This window comes from Chamaea fasciata, unplaced genomic scaffold (assembly GCF_029207755.1).
Source record: "Chamaea fasciata isolate MVZ Bird 193981 ecotype frontalis unplaced genomic scaffold, bChaFas1.0.hap1 SCAF_23, whole genome shotgun sequence".
Taxonomy (NCBI): domain Eukaryota; kingdom Metazoa; phylum Chordata; class Aves; order Passeriformes; family Sylviidae; genus Chamaea; species Chamaea fasciata.
The window spans coordinates 7,257,219-7,280,028 of NW_027094108.1; the positions used below are offsets into that span (position 1 = coordinate 7,257,219).

General features: G+C 46.8%; 1 protein-coding gene across 6 annotated transcripts in view; it reads right to left on the minus strand.

The window, feature by feature from the left end:
* Window positions 1–616: 616 nt before the first annotated feature.
* Window positions 617–22,810, minus strand: part of EIF4G3 (eukaryotic translation initiation factor 4 gamma 3) — a 144,404-nt gene continuing 122,210 nt past the window's right edge. For all 6 annotated transcript variants that reach the window (XM_066202783.1, XM_066202784.1, XM_066202788.1 and 3 more), the window contains 15 exons: window positions 22,687–22,791; window positions 21,222–21,354; window positions 20,136–20,230; window positions 18,501–18,594; window positions 17,840–17,957; window positions 16,282–16,505; window positions 14,960–15,075; window positions 12,768–12,940; window positions 10,544–10,669; window positions 9,480–9,561; window positions 7,525–7,623; window positions 6,527–6,673; window positions 5,353–5,434; window positions 3,840–3,986; window positions 617–2,932 (listed from right to left, as the gene is read on the minus strand). In XM_066202783.1, coding sequence (XP_066058880.1) covers window positions 2,751–2,932; window positions 3,840–3,986; window positions 5,353–5,434; window positions 6,527–6,673; window positions 7,525–7,623; window positions 9,480–9,561; window positions 10,544–10,669; window positions 12,768–12,940; window positions 14,960–15,075; window positions 16,282–16,505; window positions 17,840–17,957; window positions 18,501–18,594; window positions 20,136–20,230; window positions 21,222–21,354; window positions 22,687–22,791 — 1,923 coding nt within the window. In that variant the 3' untranslated portion in view covers window positions 617–2,750. The remainder of the gene's footprint in view (window positions 2,933–3,839; window positions 3,987–5,352; window positions 5,435–6,526; window positions 6,674–7,524; window positions 7,624–9,479; window positions 9,562–10,543; window positions 10,670–12,767; window positions 12,941–14,959; window positions 15,076–16,281; window positions 16,506–17,839; window positions 17,958–18,500; window positions 18,595–20,135; window positions 20,231–21,221; window positions 21,355–22,686; window positions 22,792–22,810) is intronic.

The window sequence follows — 22,810 nt, forward strand, 5'->3', positions numbered from 1 at the left end:
AAGGGAAAGATTTTCTCACCTCTTCTCTACCCACCTGCTGGCAATTCCCACTCCCTCTAGCCAGTGGTTTTCCAACTCTTTCAGCCAGAAGGTTTAAGGTCCCCTAACAGATTTCCCAGCCCTGGCACAGTGGATTTACTGGGCTGTTAAAGGCTCTACAGCAAATTTGTCTTTACCAATCCAAGGCAATAAGAGAGAAATCAGTCCTTGCACAGCTTTGCTGTTGCACACTCACATTCCCAGCAGGCTCTGACACTGCCCACCCTGAGAGGAATTCCACACCAACTTGGCAAATAATTATCCTTATTTACATACAAACTGGCATCCATTTAATTCAACTGATAAACTGCTACAAGCCACCATGTACCGCTCAAAAAAAAAGCCTTTTGGAAGAAGAGCACCCACACGACCTTCTGCAGATGTTTAACAGAACAGCCCTGGAGCCCTGGTGGGTGGGGGTTCCATGGGGACAGACCTTTTGGAGACCTTGAGAGCCCATTGAAACCTCTGGGCCCAATGGCGAGGCCGAGGCATCACTGGATGTGGTACATGCAGATACATGAGCATATATTAACGGTGAGAATATTTTTTCTTTTTCTTTTTTTTTAACAAAACATCAGAGAAAAGTGTTTTATTGTTACTAAAAAAAATAACCAAACAATGCTCTAGTGTTTTAGGCCATGGATTCTCTAGCTCAGATTCATGGAGTGGAACATGTTAACAGGGAAAGTGTCTCATGGACATCTCCATTCTGGCCACAACCAGGCACCTCCTCCCTTCCCCGTGGTGATCAAATCACATCCTCAGGCAAGTACAGCAATTGTTTACATGTAAAAGTAAGATTAAGAAAGTATTTAATGTTTTTGTAGCCTTTCTTCCCTTTTTTTTTTTTTTGTTTCTTTTTGTTGCTGGGGTGGTTTTTTTTGTTGTTGTTGTTGTTTTTTTTTTTTTAAGAAGTGATTTAGCAGCTGGAAAGAAAAAGACAGCATCATGTGAGCAGTCAGTGCTGCAGACACCCCCAGCAAATGCTCCACAGGTTACTCACGGTCCATGGCCCACAGTTCACAAACCACAATTCAGGGCTTCCCCAGCTTTGCAGAGTCCTTGATGGCAGGTGCTTCTCACAGTGAAAGCCAGCAGGTCATCTTTGGTGGCTGAAGAGACATGTGAGGGCGTTCCTGTCCTCAGCAGCAGCTCGGTTCGGAGCAGCACCAGGGCCCGGGTCCCACTGGGCACACGGCAAGGGGCTCCCACAGCTGTGGTTCTGCGCACGTGGACCCAGGCGGGCGGCGCATCGCTCCTGCGCCTCTTCCCTGGTTCTGGCTGCGCAGGCACAGCGGGCAGTGGGCGGCCACGGGTGCAGGGCTGTCGGATCTTGGCTCACGCAGCTGCGACCTCCAGAGCTCCCAGGGTCACGAGTCTCGGGATGACGCCACTGATCCAAGTCATACGAGAGACGCGCTGCCACATGGCTGGAGAAACCCAGCTGGGGCTGGGCACCGTCCACCCTCAGGTCGTGTCCCAGCCTCGGGAACCAACTGCACCCACATGGCCCCGCAGCCACCGGCTGCTCCCTGGCCAGGCAGTTTCTCAGCACAACAGCAACCCCTTTTCCCTTTTTTCTATTTTTTTTTTAAACAACAATTGCTCTCACCCTTCATTTTTGGTAGTCACACATACAGACACACACTATATGTACACAATTTGGGCCCAAGGACCTATGGCATGCCAAGGAAGCCAGCACCGCTCAGGATGGTGCACACATTCAGCAGCTGTCAAAGGAGAAGTCATTTTACTTGCTTTTAAACTTGCAATGTTTGTCTTTATTTTGTTCTTTATATTTTGAAAGTGAAAAGAAATAGTATTGAGTCAATTTCCTTTTTTCTTTTTTTCTTTTTTTTTTTTTTTTTTAAATATTTGTTCTATGTATTTACAAGCCTTAAAGTTGCTCTAAATGTTCTCAAAGTATCACTAGTATTTTTTTTCCCCAGGGTAGCACGGTTTTCAATGAGTTATTTTTGGAGCACTCTGGTCCACAGCGGTTTTCTCAAATGCATTTTTGTTCCGATCCAAGGTTATGTATGGTTTGATTACTATTTTCTTTTTAAATTTCTGAAGCAAGCTGAGAGGCAGGCAGAAAAATCTGATGACAATAAAAAAAAAAACTGATCTTTTCCTCATCTAGCTCACCCCAACCCCCTTCAAAGTTTTGTCTATTTATCATGCTTTGAAACAAAACTGAGGTGCATATGAAGGGGAGGGAAATTTATTTCTCTGCTTTTGTTCTATTATACAATTTGTTTACAGAAACTGCAAATTTAAAAATTACACTGGCATTTGCAGTCCTTAAAATAATAAATTAAAAGTTTTCAACTTGTTTTTGTTTTTTGCTAAACAGATTTGTTTTGCTGTGTGTTTTCCTAAGTATGAGTCCTTGTTTAAAAAGAAAAGAAAAAGATTAAAACAGAAAATATTTTCTATAAATAATACACGTATTTTGGTTTAGTGCTCCCGCCCTCAGGTTTGAAGTGAACTTTTGTGGGTTTTTTTTCAAGTACCTTTTTGCCTCCATGATCACCTCGGTGTTTATTGGGTTTTACCTCTCCCACTCGTGCGTGTGTGGGGCAAGGGGGGTCTGCGAGAGAGAATTGGCCTTGCTGCACTGTGATTGGCGAAGACGTGAAACTTTTTAAAAAAATACTTAAATTGTTTCTTTTTCGTTTGTTTGTTTTAAATCTGTATTTTAAGTTTTAATTATCCTCTGACTCCTCTTCAGCCTCCCGTAGCCACGTGAAGAACGCTGTGACAGATTTTAGCGCTACTCCTTTCCCGTTCTGCTCTGCTGGGTCCTTGCTGCTTTCCCACTTGTAGAAGGCATCCTCCGAAATGACCTCCTCGTCATACAGGCAATCAAAAAACATCCGCAACAAATCTGCAGTAATGGAATAACAGGAGGGAACATCTGTCAGCTGTGCCTGTGGACAGACATGTCTGCAGATAAGGGGATTAATGTGATCTCTTGGCACAGGAGATGGAGAGACAAGGAAAACAAAGGGCTCTTACTCAGTTACTGCTTCCTGGCTGGTCACACTCAGGTGAGGGGGAAAACCGACCCCTCTGACACTGTCAGAGGAGAGTGAAAACTGGGAAACAGCTGTGGGAATATGCTATCTAGAGATGTGCTGGCAAGCAGAACCCACAGCAGCCCATATTCTCTGGACCACACATTGGATTCCCTCCAACCCCGGATTTTTGTGGCTCATCAGGAGAGATATAATGCCCAACTAATGCCATAAAGGACACTAAGGATGATCGTGTTAGATGTTTTGAGGTACTCTTGGATTTTGTGCTGCAGATTCCCTGGGAATCCCTGTTTCTTTGGCTACTCCCTTGCCTCTTGTCCCACAAGAGTTTTCTGTAGCATCTCTGGGACAAAACTCATCAGTTGACCAACTAATTTTATTCCCTCCAAGCCCACAGACATCTGTGGAGTAGTAATGCAGTAACAACACCCATGCTCGCACGTGCCCAGGTACTGCAAACTCAACAGATTATTCTTTACTGCTCTTTTTTTGCTCTCTTTTCATCGACAGAGGTGTGTCCTCCCTTCTGTGTGGCTGCTCACAGGAGCAACCAAAGGAAGGGCCAGCCTCTGGCCAAGCATTTGGAAACCAGAGCTGCTCTAAAAAGCTGGGATCTGGACAAGCTGAACCCAGCCACACCAGCTTCTCTCATCTGCTCCCTACAAAGGTAAGGAAAAGTACATCCTCTTCCAGTCTCCCACAGAACCCCCCTTCCCTTATGTGGGCTGAAATTCCCAGCACAGAGTCAACACTTACTAGGAGGTTGATCAAGTTTTACTATTGATGCTTGTAGTGCATAAAGTGCTTGTAGTTCCTTCTCTGTGTCTGAGTCCAGGTACTTGAGTAAGATGGGCACTCTCTGTTTGATAACAGAAGTGTCCACTCGGAAGCTGGAAGAGTCCGCTGAGGGCAAGAGGAGAAAGCAGGGTCAGTTTGGCACATGGCAACAGGATAGGTCTTTGATTGCCTTTATTTATGCAAACAGCAATCACAAACACAGATTAGAGTGGAGAGAAAGGGAGGATGAGAAACAACAGGAAGTATTTTTGGTTAATGGCTATTTCTGGAAGTCTTGGTCCTTACAGTTCCCCACTGCCTGCAGTGACCCCAGCTCTAACACACGCAGAAGCAGCACAACCTTAGTCTGTAGTGCAAATTGTGTCTCCACAGGCAACTGCGTTTAGAAGGTTAGGTTTTCAGAAAATTGGTTTTTTTTCTAAAAATACCAGGGCAGAAACAGAATTCTAAGTTGCACATGATATAAGAAATAGTGAATATATTAAAAATATGCATTAGAAGTCCATCAGCCACAAGGATAAATTATTCAGCAGCTTTCAAGTAAATCATGCAACCTAATTAAGTGATATTTTGAAAACAAAAAAAAACCCCACCTTAGTTAGAGGCAAGGTCAAAATTTAAACCAGAGGATGATTTTCCTTACACAACAGGGAACCCTTAAACATTGGAAATGAAGTTTTGTGTCATGCCTCTGCTAACACTAGGTGGCAGGAGCAAGGTTCTGTTCCCAGGAAGAGAAAGCTGGGCTGTCCCTCCCCTCCCTCACACAGTGGAATTCAGCCTGTTCTCTCCCCCAAATCACAGCTCAGAGCAGAACCAGACCCTTTACAAGCATCACTTCTTGCTGTGCCAGATGCCAACAGTAAAGCTAAAGAAAACCAAGTGAACTGAGCAGATGTTTCTGGCTGCAGTGCTTTACTCAACTACCCCCACCCCGAGGTTCAGAGGCTCACGTGTCTGACTTGGGAGCCTTCCCTTTGCTGTATTTCCAGCTATACAGTCAGGCAACCCACATACACCATCCTTCCAAAACTGGAAATATGGACATGAAACTCTTACAAGCCTGAACCCCGGACTGGCTTCTCTCCGCAGCCCATGCTGGGGTGCCCACGCATCCTTGCTGACACAGGAGTGGACGTGTTAATTGCCTTAGTGATGATCTCAGTCATTTCCACCTTCGTTAAGAAAATCAACTAACAGCCTGGCATTACTAGTGCTGTCTGAAACCCCTGCTCACACAAGGTCACTGGGACACACCAGGGTCACCTCAGGAACACCACACCTGGCAAAGCACCTGACTGTCACATGGGGAAGGGACACCCTGCTCTTGGGCACAATCCCAAATAATAGAGAAGCCCTTGTGTGTGATAAAACACAGCCTAGGGCAGGAAAATGTGATATCAACCTGGAAAATACCAAATAATTCTTTGCAGGTTTGCTTTGTGTGGTGTTTACACTGCAAGTTACTCACCTATAATAGCTGCTTTACAAACTGCTGTCATTAAAGCTCTAAGGAATGTAGGTGAACTCATCTGGCTTTCTTCTAGATTAGCCTGGAATCAAGAATAAATTGATTTAAAAACATAGCACTGCAGGAGCGCGACCACTTCCAAGCTCCAGTGCTGAATCTCAGGCTCACCTGCTGCTGCAACAAAAACCCAGCTCACCCCTGCAACACTTGGCTTCCCCACTCACTCCTTGAAACTCTCTCAGGGACATCAACAAGCAACACCAGTTCCCATGGGATCCCTGTGCCACTGAATGCCTCCCACAAGGAGCTGTTTGTCTGCAGAACCAAACCAACCACGCTGGGCTCCTGCAACACCCTTACACAGTTTCAAAGAGTTTTAGGCTTTTCCAACAAACTTTACGGCGTGTTCCTTGGGTGGAGATTGTTTGCTTTGTAAAAGAAATTCAGGGAATGGCTGTGGAACCTGTCCAAGGCTCCAAAGAGCCTGTGGGTGATCCCAGATTTTCAGTGCTGCTTTCATTCCACTCTCAACTCCTCTAACAGCAGTGGAAAAATGACATTTCTAACACATTACTCTGCCACAGAAATAACTGAACTGAAGCTGACAAAGATTTAGTCTAAGTACAGACGTAAATGCATCGTTTGGATATAATTTCAGACACTAAACATCTGAGTTAAAGAAGGCCAGAGACTGAGAGCACAGACCAGGGGGTTGACCGGTGTTTTCGGGTTCTTTTCTTTATTTTTATTTTCTCTTCCAGTGCCTGGCCCAATGCATTGGGAAAAGGTGCTCTCAGTGACCACCCAGGATGTTTTTACAGGGGAAAATTTGGAGAGGTCATGTTGGAGAAAAGTAGTGAGAAGCTTCTCTTCCCTGTTTTCTGAAGAAATGATGTAGCAGCGTACATCTAAAATGTACTAAGCAGCAGAAGCACAATATTCAGCGTCAGAAAGTCTACAGTATTTAAAAGGTTACACAGTTAATATGACTAAAAGTCCTCGTTCCTGAAGCTGACTCTTAAAAACTGATTATATTTTACATTTTAATTCTTTGGAAGTGTTGATTGCACAGACCAAATCCTCACAGTGTCCCATACCCCAAGATGTTCAGACCAGAACATATTTACAAAAGCAGTTTAAACAGTCTGCAGGGAGGGTGAAAATCTCTTTGTACCTCTACCCAATCAAAGATTTGTTCATCATTCGCCTTGTCCTCAACAATGAGTTTTTCCAGCTGCTTGTTCAGCTCTTCTGCAGAGAGTTCTTTCTCTGAAAGTGCTTCTGAGGAACTGGAACAGTCAGACTCCATGAACTCCAACTTCTGCAACACCACAAGTGATGATGACAATTAGTGAAATGTACTTTCATAGGCTGAATTACACCAGATTGAATCAGGAAACTACATTTAATTCTGCTTCCTGGCATCTTTAAGCTGCTCAGTTATCGTTACAATATAAACTTTCCCTGTTCCTACGGTTAGGAAGCATTTTACAAACACATGGGGTCTCCATTATCCAAGAAAGACAATGAGGCACCTCAGCCAGCTCCAGCCCTGCACAGCAAAGCACAAAATCAAGTGTGTGTTCCCTGGCTGGAGCTACAGGGGCTGGAATGCAACAATCAGAGCTGGCATTGGCTCAAAGGAATTGCAGCCAATGCCCCAATTCCTTGAAAACTGTGCCAGAAGAGCCGCAGTCCCCTCAGCAAGGCCCAGGCCATGGTAATCATTTCATTTCCTGCAGCACTTTCAGAGTGCCAGAACAGGGCAGTGGATCACTCAGAGCTCCAAAGGGAGACAGCGACTTCCTGAGGCGTAGCACCAGCAAGAGATGAGGTGCCTCCATCAGTCCTGGCTCCCTCCAGGATCATAATCCAAGGTGGGATGAGTGAAGAACTGCTACTATTAATTGTGGCACTTCTGCAGATTGTGCATCCTTGCCCCAAAACTCAGTTTTGAACGCTTTTTTCCCAGCTGGAGAAACAGGTCTCCTAGAGAAAGCCAGGTGTCTGGGAGCAGCGGGGACAGGCTTGTCCTCCCTGTGCTTCAAAAGGTGGTGCTGAAATCATCTACCCCAACTTGGAGACACTTCCCCCCACATTACAACTTGAACATAAGAAGGGGATGGAAAAAGATGAACAAGCAGGATGATCAAGCAAATGATCTGAACTCACTTGTTCCATGAGAAATGTATGTACATCCTCTCCTTCAGGCAAGTAGTCCTTCCAACTGAGGCCAGACTCCCTCCATAAGGCTCCCACTTTCTTATGGCTCTGAAACACAAGCAGTGTGTCCATTTAAGGAGCTGACGGACACCCCGGGAACTCACAGGGGCCAGAATGGTGCAGCTGTGTCAGGAGGAATAAAGGACAGTTCAGCCACCCAACAAATGCCCGGCAATGAGTGAGAACATCTGGAGACCCCGTGCAAGAGAAATCACATGTGCAATCCCCCCAGGTATGCACATCCTGTCGGGTGGGCAACGCCTCGTGACGGGGAATGGGCAAGGCAGAAGTGACACTGGGGGTTTGCAACGACCTCTGAGGTTACCCAGGAGCAGTGACACATGGAACAGGGCACTTTCCCATGGCCTGACACAGAGCTGGCACACGTGACTCAGATCCTTCTCCTGACTTACTCCGTGACTCACACTCCCTTGTCTTAACAGTAAGGCTCTGGCAAACTGTACCTTTGAGAAAATTCCTCATTTACACGGCTGTTTTCTGCACAGAGACCATGCCTCAAAGTCAGGCACATAGTCCCAAATTCTCTCTTCATTTCCTAGAGCTTATGCAAACCTTGAGAGCAGTGCCTTGGAACACAGACAGTTCTGCCTTTTGCAGCCTCTAATGTCACACTGACCTTTGAGCCTCCTGCCTCAGAGAGCACAGTTCTGACACACACAGTTCTGACAAGACTAAAAAGGCTGAGCACAACCAGCTCTTTTCACCCAAATGCTTTGCCAAAGTTTCACCTTACAGCACCTGATCACAGGAGATCACTGAGTAGCCTAATCCGAGCTGAGAAACGCAGCCTGATTTTAGGTTTACAAAGCAGATTACAATTTTCAGTTTACAATACAGGTTGTTAAGAGCCAACTGTGCATAGTTCCTGCTCTGATCCGTGAAGATCTGCATTAGATGGCTGATGTTACACTGAAATACCCAAGTCCAAGTCTTGGCCTGAACAAGATCAGATCAGAAAGCTGTGGCAGAAACAGAGACCCAAGGCTGTGCTTCCACACCCAGAGCACAGCAGCTTTTCTTTCACAGAATAGTTAAAAAAAATAGAATTTGACTGTCCAAACAAGCACAAGACTAAAGTAAATAAATAAAAAGTCACTCTGCACTGTTGGACTGAAATGCTCCTGGAACATTCAACCTTACTTGAATGCATGCTTGAAAAAAATTTAAAAAAAAAAAGGCAAGTGAGGGATTTTACAGGGTTGGAAATAGACACTATCCAAAGTGCAGGATTTAGCTGGATCAAAAAAAAACCCAAAACCAAAAAACCAAACAAAAAACAAAAAACCATAAAAAAAACAAAACCAAAAAACCAAAAAACCCCAAAATGGAGATGAGTTATAGGGAAACCACCAAACTGGTTGGACACGCAGCTGTGAGGTGTGAAAGAGAGCACTCGGAGTCACGGGGTGAGGAGGTGTCACTACCCCAGTGCTGGGTGAACCTCAAGAGTCGGCAGGTTTAGTTTGGATAAGCACACAGCAGTCTGAGGCCATCGGAAGCTTATCCGAACCCTGAGAACCTCTCCGGTCTGCAAGAACAGTTCTCTCGCAAGATTCCCGGCACTTGCTGCTTCTGGTCAGCCCAGAAATCCCTTGAGCATGTCCCTCTTGCAGTATTTCAGCACTCTTAGCTTCTGGGAGAAGCCAGGTGCAAAGGTACCTGCAAAAGGGAAAAGTGATGAGAAAACAAAAAGTTAACTCAACTTTTTGGAACCTTGTAAGGCTTGGTTGGAAACTGGGGGTGCGAGGCAGGTTTCCTAAGTTATCTGGACTGGCTGGCCCATCCCTAAACGTCCTCATGTGGGAATGGTGTAGGTTTCATGCATGAACACAAGCGCTGCATCCACTCCTCCCTCCGGAGGACAGGAGCACCAGGGCACTCACCATTTGTTTGCATAGAAGGTGCAAGATTTCAGCAAGCAAGATGCCGGCTCTTCCCACAGGAAGCAAGGGTTTGCTAAATTCTCTAGAATGAAAGAAAATCAGGTGTTTTTCCTTTATAATTTGTATTTGGAATGCAAATCTAGGGGTAGTGATCAAACTGAGGCAAGGAAACCTTTAACTTCTGCCAGGAAGGAAGGATTTGATTAATCCAGCACCGCTGATAAAACATTTAGTGATGCAGTGACCTTGTCACAATAGGGCTAATTACAAAGACTTGAATTTTGAATCAAAAAATACGTTAAATTTACTGTCAAATTCACTCATTTTTGTGGGATGCTGCATTTGGGTAGATGGAAAAGACTGTTGTTTTCTTAATATACTGGTAATAGAAATAGGAACCATTCAACTTGCTCACGGTTAATTCTAAAATATGTAGGGACAGACAGAAAATGCAGGAATTCTGGCCCAGGAAGTGGTTTCTGGTCTTGCAGACAAGGTTTTGTGTCCATTTAAGGCAGTGCCCAGGTGGTAGATATGGAATCTCATAGTTTGGGCAGGGGTACCTTCCACTACCCCAGGTTGCTCCAAGTCCTCTCCAACCTGGCCTTGGACACTTCCAGGGAGGAGGCAGCCACAGCTTCTCTGGGCAACCTGTGCCAGGGCTCCCCCCGCCTCACAGGGGAGAATTTATTCCAAAAATCCCACCTAACCCAGCCCTCCTTCAGTTACCCCTCGGAGCCACACAGCCCCTCTGCAATACCTCACTCTGCAAGTCTAATTCCCAGAGCCCCTGTGCTCCCAAATGACTCCCCTCTACAGCACTGGGATATTTTTAAGCTCAAACAAATAGCAGACTTAGGGATAAAGCCCTTCTCCAAGGGTGCCAAGTGCCAAGCTCCCTTCCCAGCAGAGCTCTCAGACCGGTGTGGGCCCCCAAGGACGTGCAACAAGTTTTCCATCAGCTCCTGTGGGGAGCTGAGCCTCCAGCACTGCTCATCCTTCACCTACTAATGGGAACCACATTGAGAAAACACTACAGGCACAGCTGGGAAAGCATCACTTACTGTGTAAGTTCTCTCATAGAGATTCCTCCTTCTTTTAACATGGGGGACACCAACTCAGCCAGGTACAGCCAGATATGGGGTATATCTATGGCCATGTCATCCGCCATCTCCAGGGTCTCGGAAAAGCTTTTGAAGGAGGAAAAAACATCAAGTATTAAATAAAATTTAATTGGAGACATTTCCTTCAAAGAAATCTGCACTTCCAAAATGTTTGGTAACATAAAAGAATAGCACAGAGAGAGAGGAGTGAGGAGAATCAAAAAGGTAACAAAAAACCTATTGCCATTTTATGCTTTTGGTACTTCCAAACTGCCAAGACTAAATTTCTCCATGGAGTAACATGGAGAATATGTGGGAAAGACACCACTTTTTAGATACAACAGATACATCCAGGAAACCTCCATTTATAATAATTCTTATATCCCAGTACCAAATCATTTGCTAAACAGTAACATCTACAAAACTAAAAAGCATTTTTGTCTGTATGTATAAACCATCAAGTAAATGAAACCTTCTTAAAAATATCCAAACATTTAGGGAAGGGGGTTAATCCTAACAGAATACCAAATGTAAGGTAAGCAGCGAAATGTCTGTAAGTAAGAGCTCAGTTCAGCAAAGGTGAGTTTCTATGTGCAGCAGGAATTATAGGGCTGCTCCCCAATGATATACTTCCCAGAATGGCTCAAAACTTTTCTTTCCCATGAAACCCTTGCAGGTGGCTTCACTTCCCATGCCTAGGAGATGGTAATTTTTCTGCTCTCCCGCCAGTTTCTATCATGGTTAATTTCTCCCCGAAAACCTTGAAAACTCCTGTGTTCTGTTTAGTGACTATAAATCCACATTTCCTCTCATGTTTCAAACCAGAAACCACGTCATTTGCTTTGTTCTTTGCATCCTCTGCTGCTCCTCCAGCCTTTCTGTCAGAAATTGTTTTCCTGTTGTGCATCTCCCCAGACGTGGGCTGGGACCAGTGTTAATCCTGTGATCCCTCATTACACAGTCACTTCTCCTGTGTCAGTAAGTGATGTAGTTTCTGGTGCTCTCCTCAGCACCCACTGAACACCACTTGCCCTTTCCATCATCTTCAGGAGTTGTTTCATATTGCTTATGTCACATTCAGAGCACAGATCCCAATATTTCATCAGGGCCAACTTATCCAAACTCCAGGAAACTTGAGAACAGCTTTAATCACAGTACATTTGGAGTATGTATCGCCTCAAACAAGTCCCTCTGACCATCAGCGCTGTTGTGGACATGAATGCATTCCCTGTGGATACAGATTTCTTCAGCTGTTCCATACGGTTTTGAGCTCAGGCTAAACCTTTCCTGTGTGCTGGATGAAATTCAGGGACAGACACGGGTGCAGGGACTTCCCTCTTGGAGTGGTTGGTGGTACCATAATGACAGGCATTCAAATTAACGCCAGACAGAGTCAACTCCTTGGAATGTCAATACCAAAGGGCTGCTTCATCTGCTCCTTCACTGCTGCGTTTGTGGCTATCCCTGTTTTATCCCTCCTGCTGTGCACCCCAGCAAGGACTGAGTGCCGCCAGGGACCTCCATGGGAACAGGGATTGTTTTAGGACTGGACACCAGGCTAGGATCACAAAACTCAGGGGGCTGAAATGAGCCAGCAGCCGAAACTCGGGTCTCTTGAGGCAGGTCCAACCCATCTGCTGCATGTTTTCCTCTTCAGCCCCTCAAGGACTCGGCTGCTCCAGCTGAGGTGTCCTGAGAAACGGCATTGTGTGGGTGAAGCCTTTTTCCCAGTGGGAGAGTGGCTGAGGCTCTGCAGGTGCACGGCAGCTCAGGCTCCAGAGATCCCAGGTACCAATGTTGTGTGAAGGATTCTGACTGCCCCCTCTTCCAACTACATTCAGGGATTTGCAAAAGGCAAACAGGGAGAAATGCAGCACAGAACAGGGATCTGAACACACACATTTAAACAGACACCTACAGATCTGCTTCAAAAAAAAAAAAGCTGATATAAATATGAACATATTTACATTCACTAAAGTATCTGAAACACTTTAAAATATATTGCAGTAACTATCTTCTTTATAAATACACCCAGATGATACAGTCCTTCCAAAAGAATGTGTGGAGAGGGCAGGATACCAAAACAAGGTGGGAGATCATTTCTCTGCAGCACAGTATCCACTTACAAGAAACACTGAGGAAAACAATCTGTTTTCCTCAGAAATTCTCCATGCAGAATACCAACCCCTTGAAGAAATCCTGCTTGCTCAGCTTTCCTGACTGCACCAGCTGATGTAACAACTGGCCCATGTGATCCCTGGTGATCTGACTCCGCTCCAGCGTCGACTCCACGCCCACGCGCACGAACACAGGGAGCAGGTTCTGGGCACTCAGCTCCTCCACACACTGCATAGCCTCCTGTGGAATGACACACAGAAGTCACCCCTCAACTGAAAAGCAGCAAAAACGTGGCACAAGAGTACTTCCTACAGTAACATCGGGGATTTTTGGTGAAATGAGTTTTAGTGAGGCTGCCAGGCAAAGTGCTGAATTAGGCTGTGGAACCTCATCACATAATAATAACAAAAACAACAGTAATAGCAATAATGGAATTTATACCACTCAGGTAACAATTTTTAAAACACACAATCACATTCCAGGGCTGCTTAGTGAAATGGCAGGAGTCGTCTTCTGGATGCCACCAAAACACCTATTAACTGCATCAAACATGAATCCAAGTCAAAAAAGGGGTATCAGGTCAGATTTGTTACTGATCTGACCTGGCACAAATGTCTGTGTTACAAACCCACAGCCCACCAAGAAGCAGAAAATAGCTGGGGAGCACTTGGAGGAAGATTTCCCCTTTCTAAAGCTCCCACTTTCTGACTTAAGCACTTTGCAACCTGAACAAAGAAAACACTGAGAGACTTTGAGAGCAGCTCTCAAAGTCCCACATCAAAAATCTCCATTGCCATCACATGGACCCTCCAGTGACCTTCTGAGTCCAGCCCACAAATCTCAGTGGCCTTCCTGACCACAGACATCTGCTCTGTGAATAGTTATGCCTTGAGTTACCCAGACCTGGCAGCCCCAGCTGTGTTTCCTCAGGCCCTGTATGGCTTTTTCCTGCAGGTGAGGAGCCTGGTAGTCGTAGCCTGCGTGCTCAGGTTGGAGCTCATCAGACAGATCCTGCTGTCCCGGGACAGGCAGGGAACCCTGCTGGCTGGCCCTGCTGTTACCAGGGTCACAGCTCAGCACTCTGAGTTCATGGTCAGGTCACACTCTGAGGACTGAACACCTGCAAAGGGCAGTTCCTCTGCTCTACACAGCAGGAACTCACTCACGGGTGGCTGCAGGAGCATGAGTTTCAGCAGTTGGTCAGAGCTTTGCCACACCTGAAGAGCACCAAGAATTCCCCAGTAGCAATTAAATCCTGATGCAAACAAGCTTCCACAATTTCATGGACTTTTAACCAGCCCTGCCTCGCCTAATGCAATTCAGCCCCAGAAACACATCGCTGTATTTGCAAAAAGGGAACCGAAGTGGCCCCTTCATCGCAGGCATCCAGGGGGAGCCTTTGGAGTCTGTCATAAGCAGGAAAAAGAGCAGAGACTCCTTGGCTCACCAGCCCCTGGGTCACAGGCCAGCTCACTGGAAATCAGAGCAAGGTTTTAACTCTCCAAACCAATTATTTAATAATTTATCCCAATAACTGGATGTGAACTCCAAACAATCCATCATGAGAATATTCCTCTTTCCAGTTATTAATTGGAGGTTCAATGAAATGGAAGCAGCAACTCTGCTTTCAGGGTGCCAAACCAGCAACTCCCAAGTGCTGCCATTTCAAACTTGGCAGGTTTTAAAATCTATTTCAGTGAAAGATCAAATGAAGCAGCTTTGCAGCCAATGTAACACTTCTTGCAAACTCCCTGGACAAGCTAAAAAACTCATTTACAAGGGAAACAAAATTTCAACCTTTTAACTAGGAAGTGATGACAGCTGCTCAGTAATTTCCACTGTTTATTAAAAATCCTCTGGAGTGATTTGTTCAATATTTAGTATTGCTTTATCTGCCTCCAGATCAGAACAGCACATGCTTTCATAACTAAATGAAGACCTCTGTTTATTTTTCCACCAGCTTTTCTGCTTCCAAAATTGCTGGTATTATGGAGCTGCTCAGTGATTCATGACAGATACATATCCATCTTGCTACTTAAAACACACAGGCTGAGCTTTTTTTCTATTACCAGAAGGGCAGAAGACAAGCTCAGGAAACAACTGTCCTTCAAGTGCTCCTGGAGCTGCTGCTGCCTGGATTCTGTCTGGCTCCGCCACTTCCGCTGCCTCTGTGTGGGTTGGGCTCACAGAGACATCTTGGAGAGAAATCACTGCAACCCCTCAGAGCTTTCTGTTAAGTGAGGTTTTCATCTTGCTTACCTTAAAATCATTAATATGCAAGAACTCATCAATGATGGATTTGCATTTTCTCTCTATTTCCTCTTCTGATAGTGAAGGCTTTTCTTGCACTGGAGCTGGGGGAGCTTCTGGCTTGGCTGGTGGAAACACAACAATAAAAATGTTTGGAAAAAGAAAATCAGCATTTTAGAGATGACATTTTGAGAACAGAAGTCACTAGGGCAGGTGTGTCCCTTGCCCCATCCTCAGGCACAGGTTAGTCCTTTGATGGGGCTTGGAGCAACCTGGGATAAGTGAAAGGTGTCCCTGCTCACAGCAGGGGATTGAAACTGGATGAGCTTTAAGGTTCCTTCCAACTCAAACCATTCTGGGCTTCTGTGATTTTTTTCTGGCTACTTTTCCCCCACATGAACTCCCAGTATTTCTGTAACTTGACCTTGCAGGATCACAGCTGGCACACGTCAAACACCTTCAAACCTCTGCACCAACATTAAATAATTAAAAGGGAGCTGTTGCAGCAAAGTTCAAAAATGCTGACTGTGATGGGCAGAAGCCCAAGGCAATCTCCCAATCACATCCCAAAACGCTGGTCCCCATGGATTGTCTACAACACCCCGAAGCTTCAGGAGAAGCCTGGACTGTGGCAGTCGAGGTGTTTCCCTCATTGCAGCAGTTTCCAGATGTTTCCCAGGGAAGGAGCTGAATGCTGTCCTTACTATAAAGGTTCTGTCCACTGGGAACATCACCCCAAGTGTCCCCACTTCCCCACTAAACAGATCAGCCCAAGCTGGCAGGAGGGAAAAGCAGAAGCTGCAGACTGACAAAGTGATTGAAGAGTCACCCTGGTGGGTGACACCATCCCACTGCACCAGCGCCGGCTCAGAAGGAGGGCTGGCAACAACACAGTGCTAAGAAGCTGCTGTGCACCATCTGTCCCAGACCCAAATCCCTGCCCTGGCCCTGGGGAATGCTTGAAAAGGGCAGATGTGGCTTTACTGGGCACTGAAAAAGCATTCCTCAAGACCTGACTCTGATCTGGGGGACTTTGTGCCCAGAAGCCCAATGGGACAGTGACAGGATAAATGAGGAAAGACAATGCCATGGGGTGATGTTGTGCTGGCACCTGCAGCCTTTCAACTCTGCTGGACCCTACAGAGGAGTGGTGAGAGGGATAAGGCCCAGGCCTGCCTGACTCAGCAGTGTCACCCAGCTCTGGGAGGTGCATCCCAGCTGCAGCAGCCTGACAGTGCCCTGCACAGACACCTGTCACTGCTCCTGACAGATTCTCCCTTGTGCCTTTCCACACATTCAGTAAGACACCCTGAGCACAGAGGAGCTGTTACCAGATTCCTTGGCTTTGTTCCTCTCGGCCTCGGTGCTGTTCCTGTCCATCTCCATGCCTCCTGTCAGCTGCTTCACCGTCTCCAGCATCTCCCTGCGCTGCTCCTCCTGGGCCTGGTTGTCCAGCAGCAGCTCCTTGCTGCTGCTGCCCCGGAGGAAGGTGTTGGGCCGGGACAGGGAAGGTGGCAGAGGTTTGTCATTCTTCTCCCTGCCCGTGCTCCCACGACTGCCCAACAAAAACATGCTCAGAGGTTGGAAAAGGCACTCGAGAGCTTCACTGCAGGGAAAAGCCACCCCCAAGCCCCACAGGATTGTTGACTCCATTTCTTACAGTTGTACCCACAACCAAAATTAACTCAATTCCAGGGATGCACGAACGCAAATACCCAGGGTGGACAGGCACAGCTAATGCTTCCTAGAGGACATATGGAAAAGCAATGCTCTACAGCACCCATTTTATACATGGAATAATGGATTTTATAGCACAGGGACTCTGTTTCGCTTTGAAATGGTGTGGGAGCTTTAGATTAGATATAACAAAGAAGCTTGTCCCTGTGAGGGTGGTGAGACCCTGCCACAGGGTGCCCAGAGAGGCTGTGGCTGCCCCTGGATCCCTGGCAGTGTTCAAGGCCAAGTTGAATGGGGCTTGGAGCAGCCTGGGATCGTGGAAGGCATCTCTGCCCGTGGCAGGGTGTCTAATGGGTCATCTTTCAACTCTCTTCAACACAAAACATTCTGTGATTCCATCAGAATTGTATTTTCTACCCATTCATTGAAAAATACCTCCCAAACAACAGGTGACAATGATCTGTCCTATCAATTATTGTGTTAATGAATAAGATGGGCAAAATGATGCCAAAATGGAGTAATTTCCAGATAAGACGAAGTTTTATTCGAAATAGGAGGGAAAACATTAGAGGCACAACCCAGGAAAACACTTCAGTAGCTTGTGTGCACTGGAAGAAAGATCCAGTGACATTTTAAATGAACTGTACGTTTATAAAATGTGTCTTAAGTTAATAAATTATTGAGGGTTAATACCGAGGGTAAATATGGAGGGTTTCATGCTCCAAGCTGGTGTGGTTGCAGCCCTCAAGGAATTGGAGCGAGAGAGAGGCTCTGCAGTTTTTTGTTGGATGCGAGAGCACGGGCAGGTCACACCTGCTGGGAAGGGTCAGACACGGTTTTATGCTGCATTTCTGCCAGGTTTTAGGTGTGTTTTCCTGGATAAATAAACCTATTGACCTGGCTGAACTCACAGCCACTAAATCCAACCTATTTATTACTACATTTTATCTGAAGAGTTTTTAATCTGTTAAACACAACTACCCTTGGCTGAAGGGTGAAGTGGAAACTAAAACATTCATCAAAATGGTTTTAAAAATTAATTCCACCTCTCTCTCCTATGATATAAAATACAGGCGCGTTCAAAGCTAACTAAGAGGGGGAAAAGGACCCAGCCATTCCTGGAAAAGCAAGGATTTCTCTTCTTTCCAAGTGCTAGTGCCCAGAGCAGGGGGTGCCAGGTGCAGCAGTGAAGAGCAATGGGGCAACACTCACCTCGTTAAGGCCCTTCGAGATTCTAGTTCTGAAGATGCAGATGAGGCAGATACTGGGGAGACTGGAGGCTGCAGGGCAGAAAATCTGTTCAGACTTGTGGCACTTGGTCGCAAGGAGTCTGGAGATCGTGGAGACAACACAGAGCAGAGCAACAAGGTCAGGAGCTGCTGATACCTCAGCATCACCAAGCAGTCCAGCCGGAGTGATGGGGACACAGCTGCAGGGAAAGGCTGGTCCTGCCCCACTTTAACCTTTCTTGACAGGAGGTCACACACAGAGGGGAGGAGAGGAGGCAGAGGGGAGCCCTCATTGCGGGCTGCAGCTCCTCCTGAGGGGCAGCTCTGCTTTGTGACCAGGGACAGGATTGAGGGAGCGGCCGGAGCTGTGCCAGGGGAGGGTTTAGGCTGGAGATGAGGGAAAGGATCTTCCCCAGAGGGTGCTGGGCACTGCCCAGGCTTCCCAGGGAATGGGCACGGCCCCGAGGCTGCCAGAGCTCCAGGAGTGTTTGTACAAGGATTTTTGGGCTGTCTGTGCAGGGCCAGGGCTTGGACTCTGATCCCTGGGGGTCCCTTCCAGCTGAGGACATTCCCTGGTTCTGTGAACCCCACCTGAACCTGCTCTTTGGCAGCAAAGCCGAGGGTGAGGGTCCATCCTGACTTACCCATCTCACTTGCCTTGGCTCCACCACTGCTGCCCTTCCCCCAGCTGCCCAACTGGGCTTTAGGCACAAGCTGAATCTTCTCATCTATTGTGGGCTGTAAAACACACCAGGGTGCACAATTACAAGGGCAAATCGTACTGTTTAGTAATAAATGGGAGATTTTTTTGGCAATAATCCCAGTCTTGTGAGCACCAAAATACACTTTACATATTTTTGGAAGACCAAACTGTGGCCAAACACAGAGGACACAAACAACAAAGGGCATCACAAAGTGCCTCTTCCAAAGGTCATTGAAATATTCACAGTGAGCAGGAGCTTCTTTTCATTGGGAATTCTGAAGCTCAGAAAGGAGAAAAGTCTCAATATATCCGTATTTGAAAGATGCTCAGTTTGCTTGTGATGTGTAAACCAGTTTCACTGTCCATCAACTCTCCAGTCATGGCTTTGGGGGGATCTGCAGGGCACCAAACAATCCAGAGGGAAAAGGACGACAACAGGTCGCAGAACTTGGAAGGAAGAAGTGGTGTCTGGCAAGAAGAGAACATTGATTTTACAATGTTCAGTGGAAGATTTATTGACAAGGAGGTTGTGACCTCCCAGATCTTGAGGGAGCTCCTCTCTCCTTCCAAAGCAGCTGCTATGGAACCAGCTCCATTTGTATGGAAGAAAGGAGAAGGGCTTTTCCCAGGTGAGCCATAAGCCCAGGCAGGAGGAGGCTGAACCTCTCCTGCTAATGAAGTTTTGGAGACTGTTTTATGACTTTCATAAGGAACAAACTGGATCTGCAGAAGGGCTGCAGTCTGTCCAGGTCCTGCTTTACAGCTCTCCAAGAATCCAGACAGAGTGTAAGAATTCAGGGTGAGTGACATTAAGTGGGACAAGGGAATATTGAGGAGTCAATGATTTATGCAAAGGCCAGACTTTTCCTTGACAAGAAAACTCAGAGCTGTTCTGAAGTTTGACAAACGAGAAATCTTGCTCAGCCTGCAGCCTGGAAAACTGTCCCAAACCCACCAGTCTAATGGTGAAATAACAGGAAGATGCTCATGTGGAGGATGAACATGACAGTTTATCACACACTGGCGGATGCAACCATGCCAACAAGTCAAGAAACCTCTAAAAGCAGACACAGCTCTTCCCATTCTACTGGAGGCTCCCAAGTCTGGAGTGCTGCTGTTTGTGACACATCAAAGTGGATGTGGCCTCCCTGTTTTATTGAAGAGCAGCATCAGAATAGGGTCTCAAGAACTTGAGGCAGCCAAGGATTTCCAGCAGGTGTTTGAGACCTCCAGGTGATGCGTTTGTGACCCACGGAACATGGGTGCTGTGCTGCATCTCCATGTCACACAATACTCTGGCTCACATTTTCATCACTGAATAAAATGCAGATTTTCTCACTGTGAGAGCTTCTGGATTACTAAAAGGACACTGTGAACCTGAGAAAGTCTGCACACTCCTTTCCCTCAGGACAAAACAGGAACATCCAGAAGATAACGAAGCTTGATTTACACACAGTATTAACTCTGAAGATTTAAAATGTCCCAATCCCAAGTTTTGACCTGTACACACTGTCCTGGTCCTTCCTGGACTAACAGATGTTTTATTGCCCTGAAGGGGGCTTATGCTGGCACCTACCTTGGTGATTTTAAGGAACTTGGTGGGGTCCAGCACTCTGCTGTTCTTTGCCCCCTGCACAGTGTTCCAGCCGCCTTCGTCGACCCGCGGGACACCTGAGGATGACAAACAGAGCCACCCTCAGCTCATCCCGCTGCTCTGACTGGCAGGGTCCTGCTCATGAACGTCTTTCACACTGACATGACAAACCAGCCTGCCTGCCTGTGTTCTCACAGAACAGCCTGGACATTAACAGCTCTCACTCCTTTCAAGGGCTGCTTTTGGAAGGGATGGTTCCTGGCTGGATTTTTGCATTCCTGTGGGTGCTGCATGTTCATGAGCCCAAGGAAGGAGCAGGTGAGATGCCTTTCCTTACCAGAGCTTCACTCACCCCATAATTCCTGCAGCGCTTGGCTGGTCTGATATGGAGGCCCTCAGGCACTCCCAGGCTCCTTACCTTCTCCTGGTGTCACTTCTAGGATAATTAAGGTCTGTATCTATTTTCTTTACAACCTGTTTTAAAAGCACTTTAATCTGACAATCCTTAGTTTACTTTCTCCTTGCCCTGCTCTGTCCCAATCTTCAATTTCTCAGTCACTCCAAATTAATCTTCAGGTAGTGCCCTGAGGGTCAGGAGCAGTTTAAGGTGACACCAAGACACTCCCTCACACAGGGTCAGCACCTCATGACTTCAACAACTAAAGACAACAGAGTTACTCCTGAAATGAGATGTTTTTCTCTTGAAACGAGACTCTGCAGCACATGAGAATGGATGGCAAATCCGACTCCTAAGTAATAACTTGTTAGAACAGATTTCTGGTAGCCTTTCACAAAATGAAACATGGTTTGCATGAATGGAACGCGAAAGCCCTGTTGGCCTGTGGTTGGTTCTTTTCACCCATGAGATTTGCCCCTGAAAATCCCCACAGCCAATCCATGGCAGATCTCTTCCTTTTCCAGCCTCTGCCATATCAGGCCCCAATTCCCTTTACTCATTACACTTAGGAAAAAAACCCCACAGATTTTTTTCCTTTTATGTGGGATTCCCTCTAAGGCCACTGGATGTAAAATGAGTGAAAGGAGCAGCCAACTTGGCTTTTACTTTACCTGGTCTCCTCTTGTCTTTGGTCATGAGTTGTTGCACCTTCCTCTGTTCTTCTTGCTCTTCAATCTTGGCTTCTTTATGGATCTGCTCGATGGTCTTGGGGCCCTGGTCTGCTCTCCGTGACACCCAGTTGCACTGGAGAACAAGCAAAAAACCCAAACGTGTGCTCAGGGAAACTTCCAGGGGAGCATCAGACATGGGGAATTTGAACACTGGGAGCGAGGCCTCATCCTCCCACTCTTGTCATGCCTTAGAGGGGCTGGAAAAAATCCTGTGGAGCTGGGACACATTATGGACATGGTTATCCCAGCACCAGAGAACAGAGCATTGTACTTGGGTACAGAGACTGCAGTGAAGACCTTACTGAATTTAGGACATGTTAACCCCCAGCCTGCACATTCCCAGCTTCTCTTTCAAGGTTCAGAGGAAAGAGAAGAGCTGCTGTCACTCTCCGTTTATGACTGATACTCTGTGGGAGCCTTTCCTCCAAGCTAGAGAGAAAAAATGAAACCTTAAAAATAAAAAAACGCAAGAAGTGACTGATTTTAAGTGGAGACAGTGCTTTGCACTCCAGGAATGGTGATGGCTGACACAGGAATCCTGCAGAGAGGAGCAGCTGTCACTCCAAAATCACTTTCCTCACTTGATGCGTCTTTTCAGCCACACAGTGGCCAGACCCTTCCAGCCCTGGAATGACCACACTGTCCCTTATCTTGCTGCAGCCTCATTTACAGGTCTTGGGGTAATTATCAACCTGCAGCCAAAGTGGTGACTTCGGCCTCCACATAACCCAAACCAGCTCCCCTGAGGGAGAAATTACATGTGCCAGGAAGGTTTGTTCCACCCATGGACACGTCTTCACCTGCACAGTGTGGGGACCCCCTGCACTGCATGTGTATTGACCACGGCACCAGGACAACATGGAGACATTTCCTGGCTTTGAACAGCCAGACTTCGGGAAGAAAGGGAATAGATCTTCCCCTAACATGCCACTTGAGCCGTGAATCCCTCCTTTTGCATGAGAGCTTATCCAGCCTGGATACGGAAGGGAACATGACAGACACATGAGAGCTGGGCATGTTCACATGGAGGACAGAAGGCCCCGGGGAGACCTTAGAGTCCTTTCCGGGGCCTAAAGGGACTCCAAGAGAGCTGGAGAGGGACTGGGGACAAGGGGGAATGGCTCTCCACTGCCAGAGGGCAGGGTCAGATGGGACATTGGGAAGAAATTCTTCCCTGTGAGGAGGAGGTGGCCCTGGCACAGGCTGCCCACAGAAGCTGTGTCTGCCTCTGGAACCCTGGAAGTGTCCCAGGCCAGGTTGGATGGGGCTTGGAGCAGCCTGGGACAGTGGAAGGTGTCCCTGCCATGGCAGGGGTGGAATGAGATGATCCTTAAGGTTCCTTCCAACCCAGACTAGTCTGGGCTTCTATGATTTCATGCTTTTACTCACTGGAGCTAGGACCTACCAGCCTTAGGTCTATTACATCCTGAAGCATGAACCGAATCCTTGAGGAGGTTTTCCTCTCTTTCACAATCTTCTCCATCTGATTAAAATACTGGTCCATGCGGGGCTAGACAAGAAAAACACAA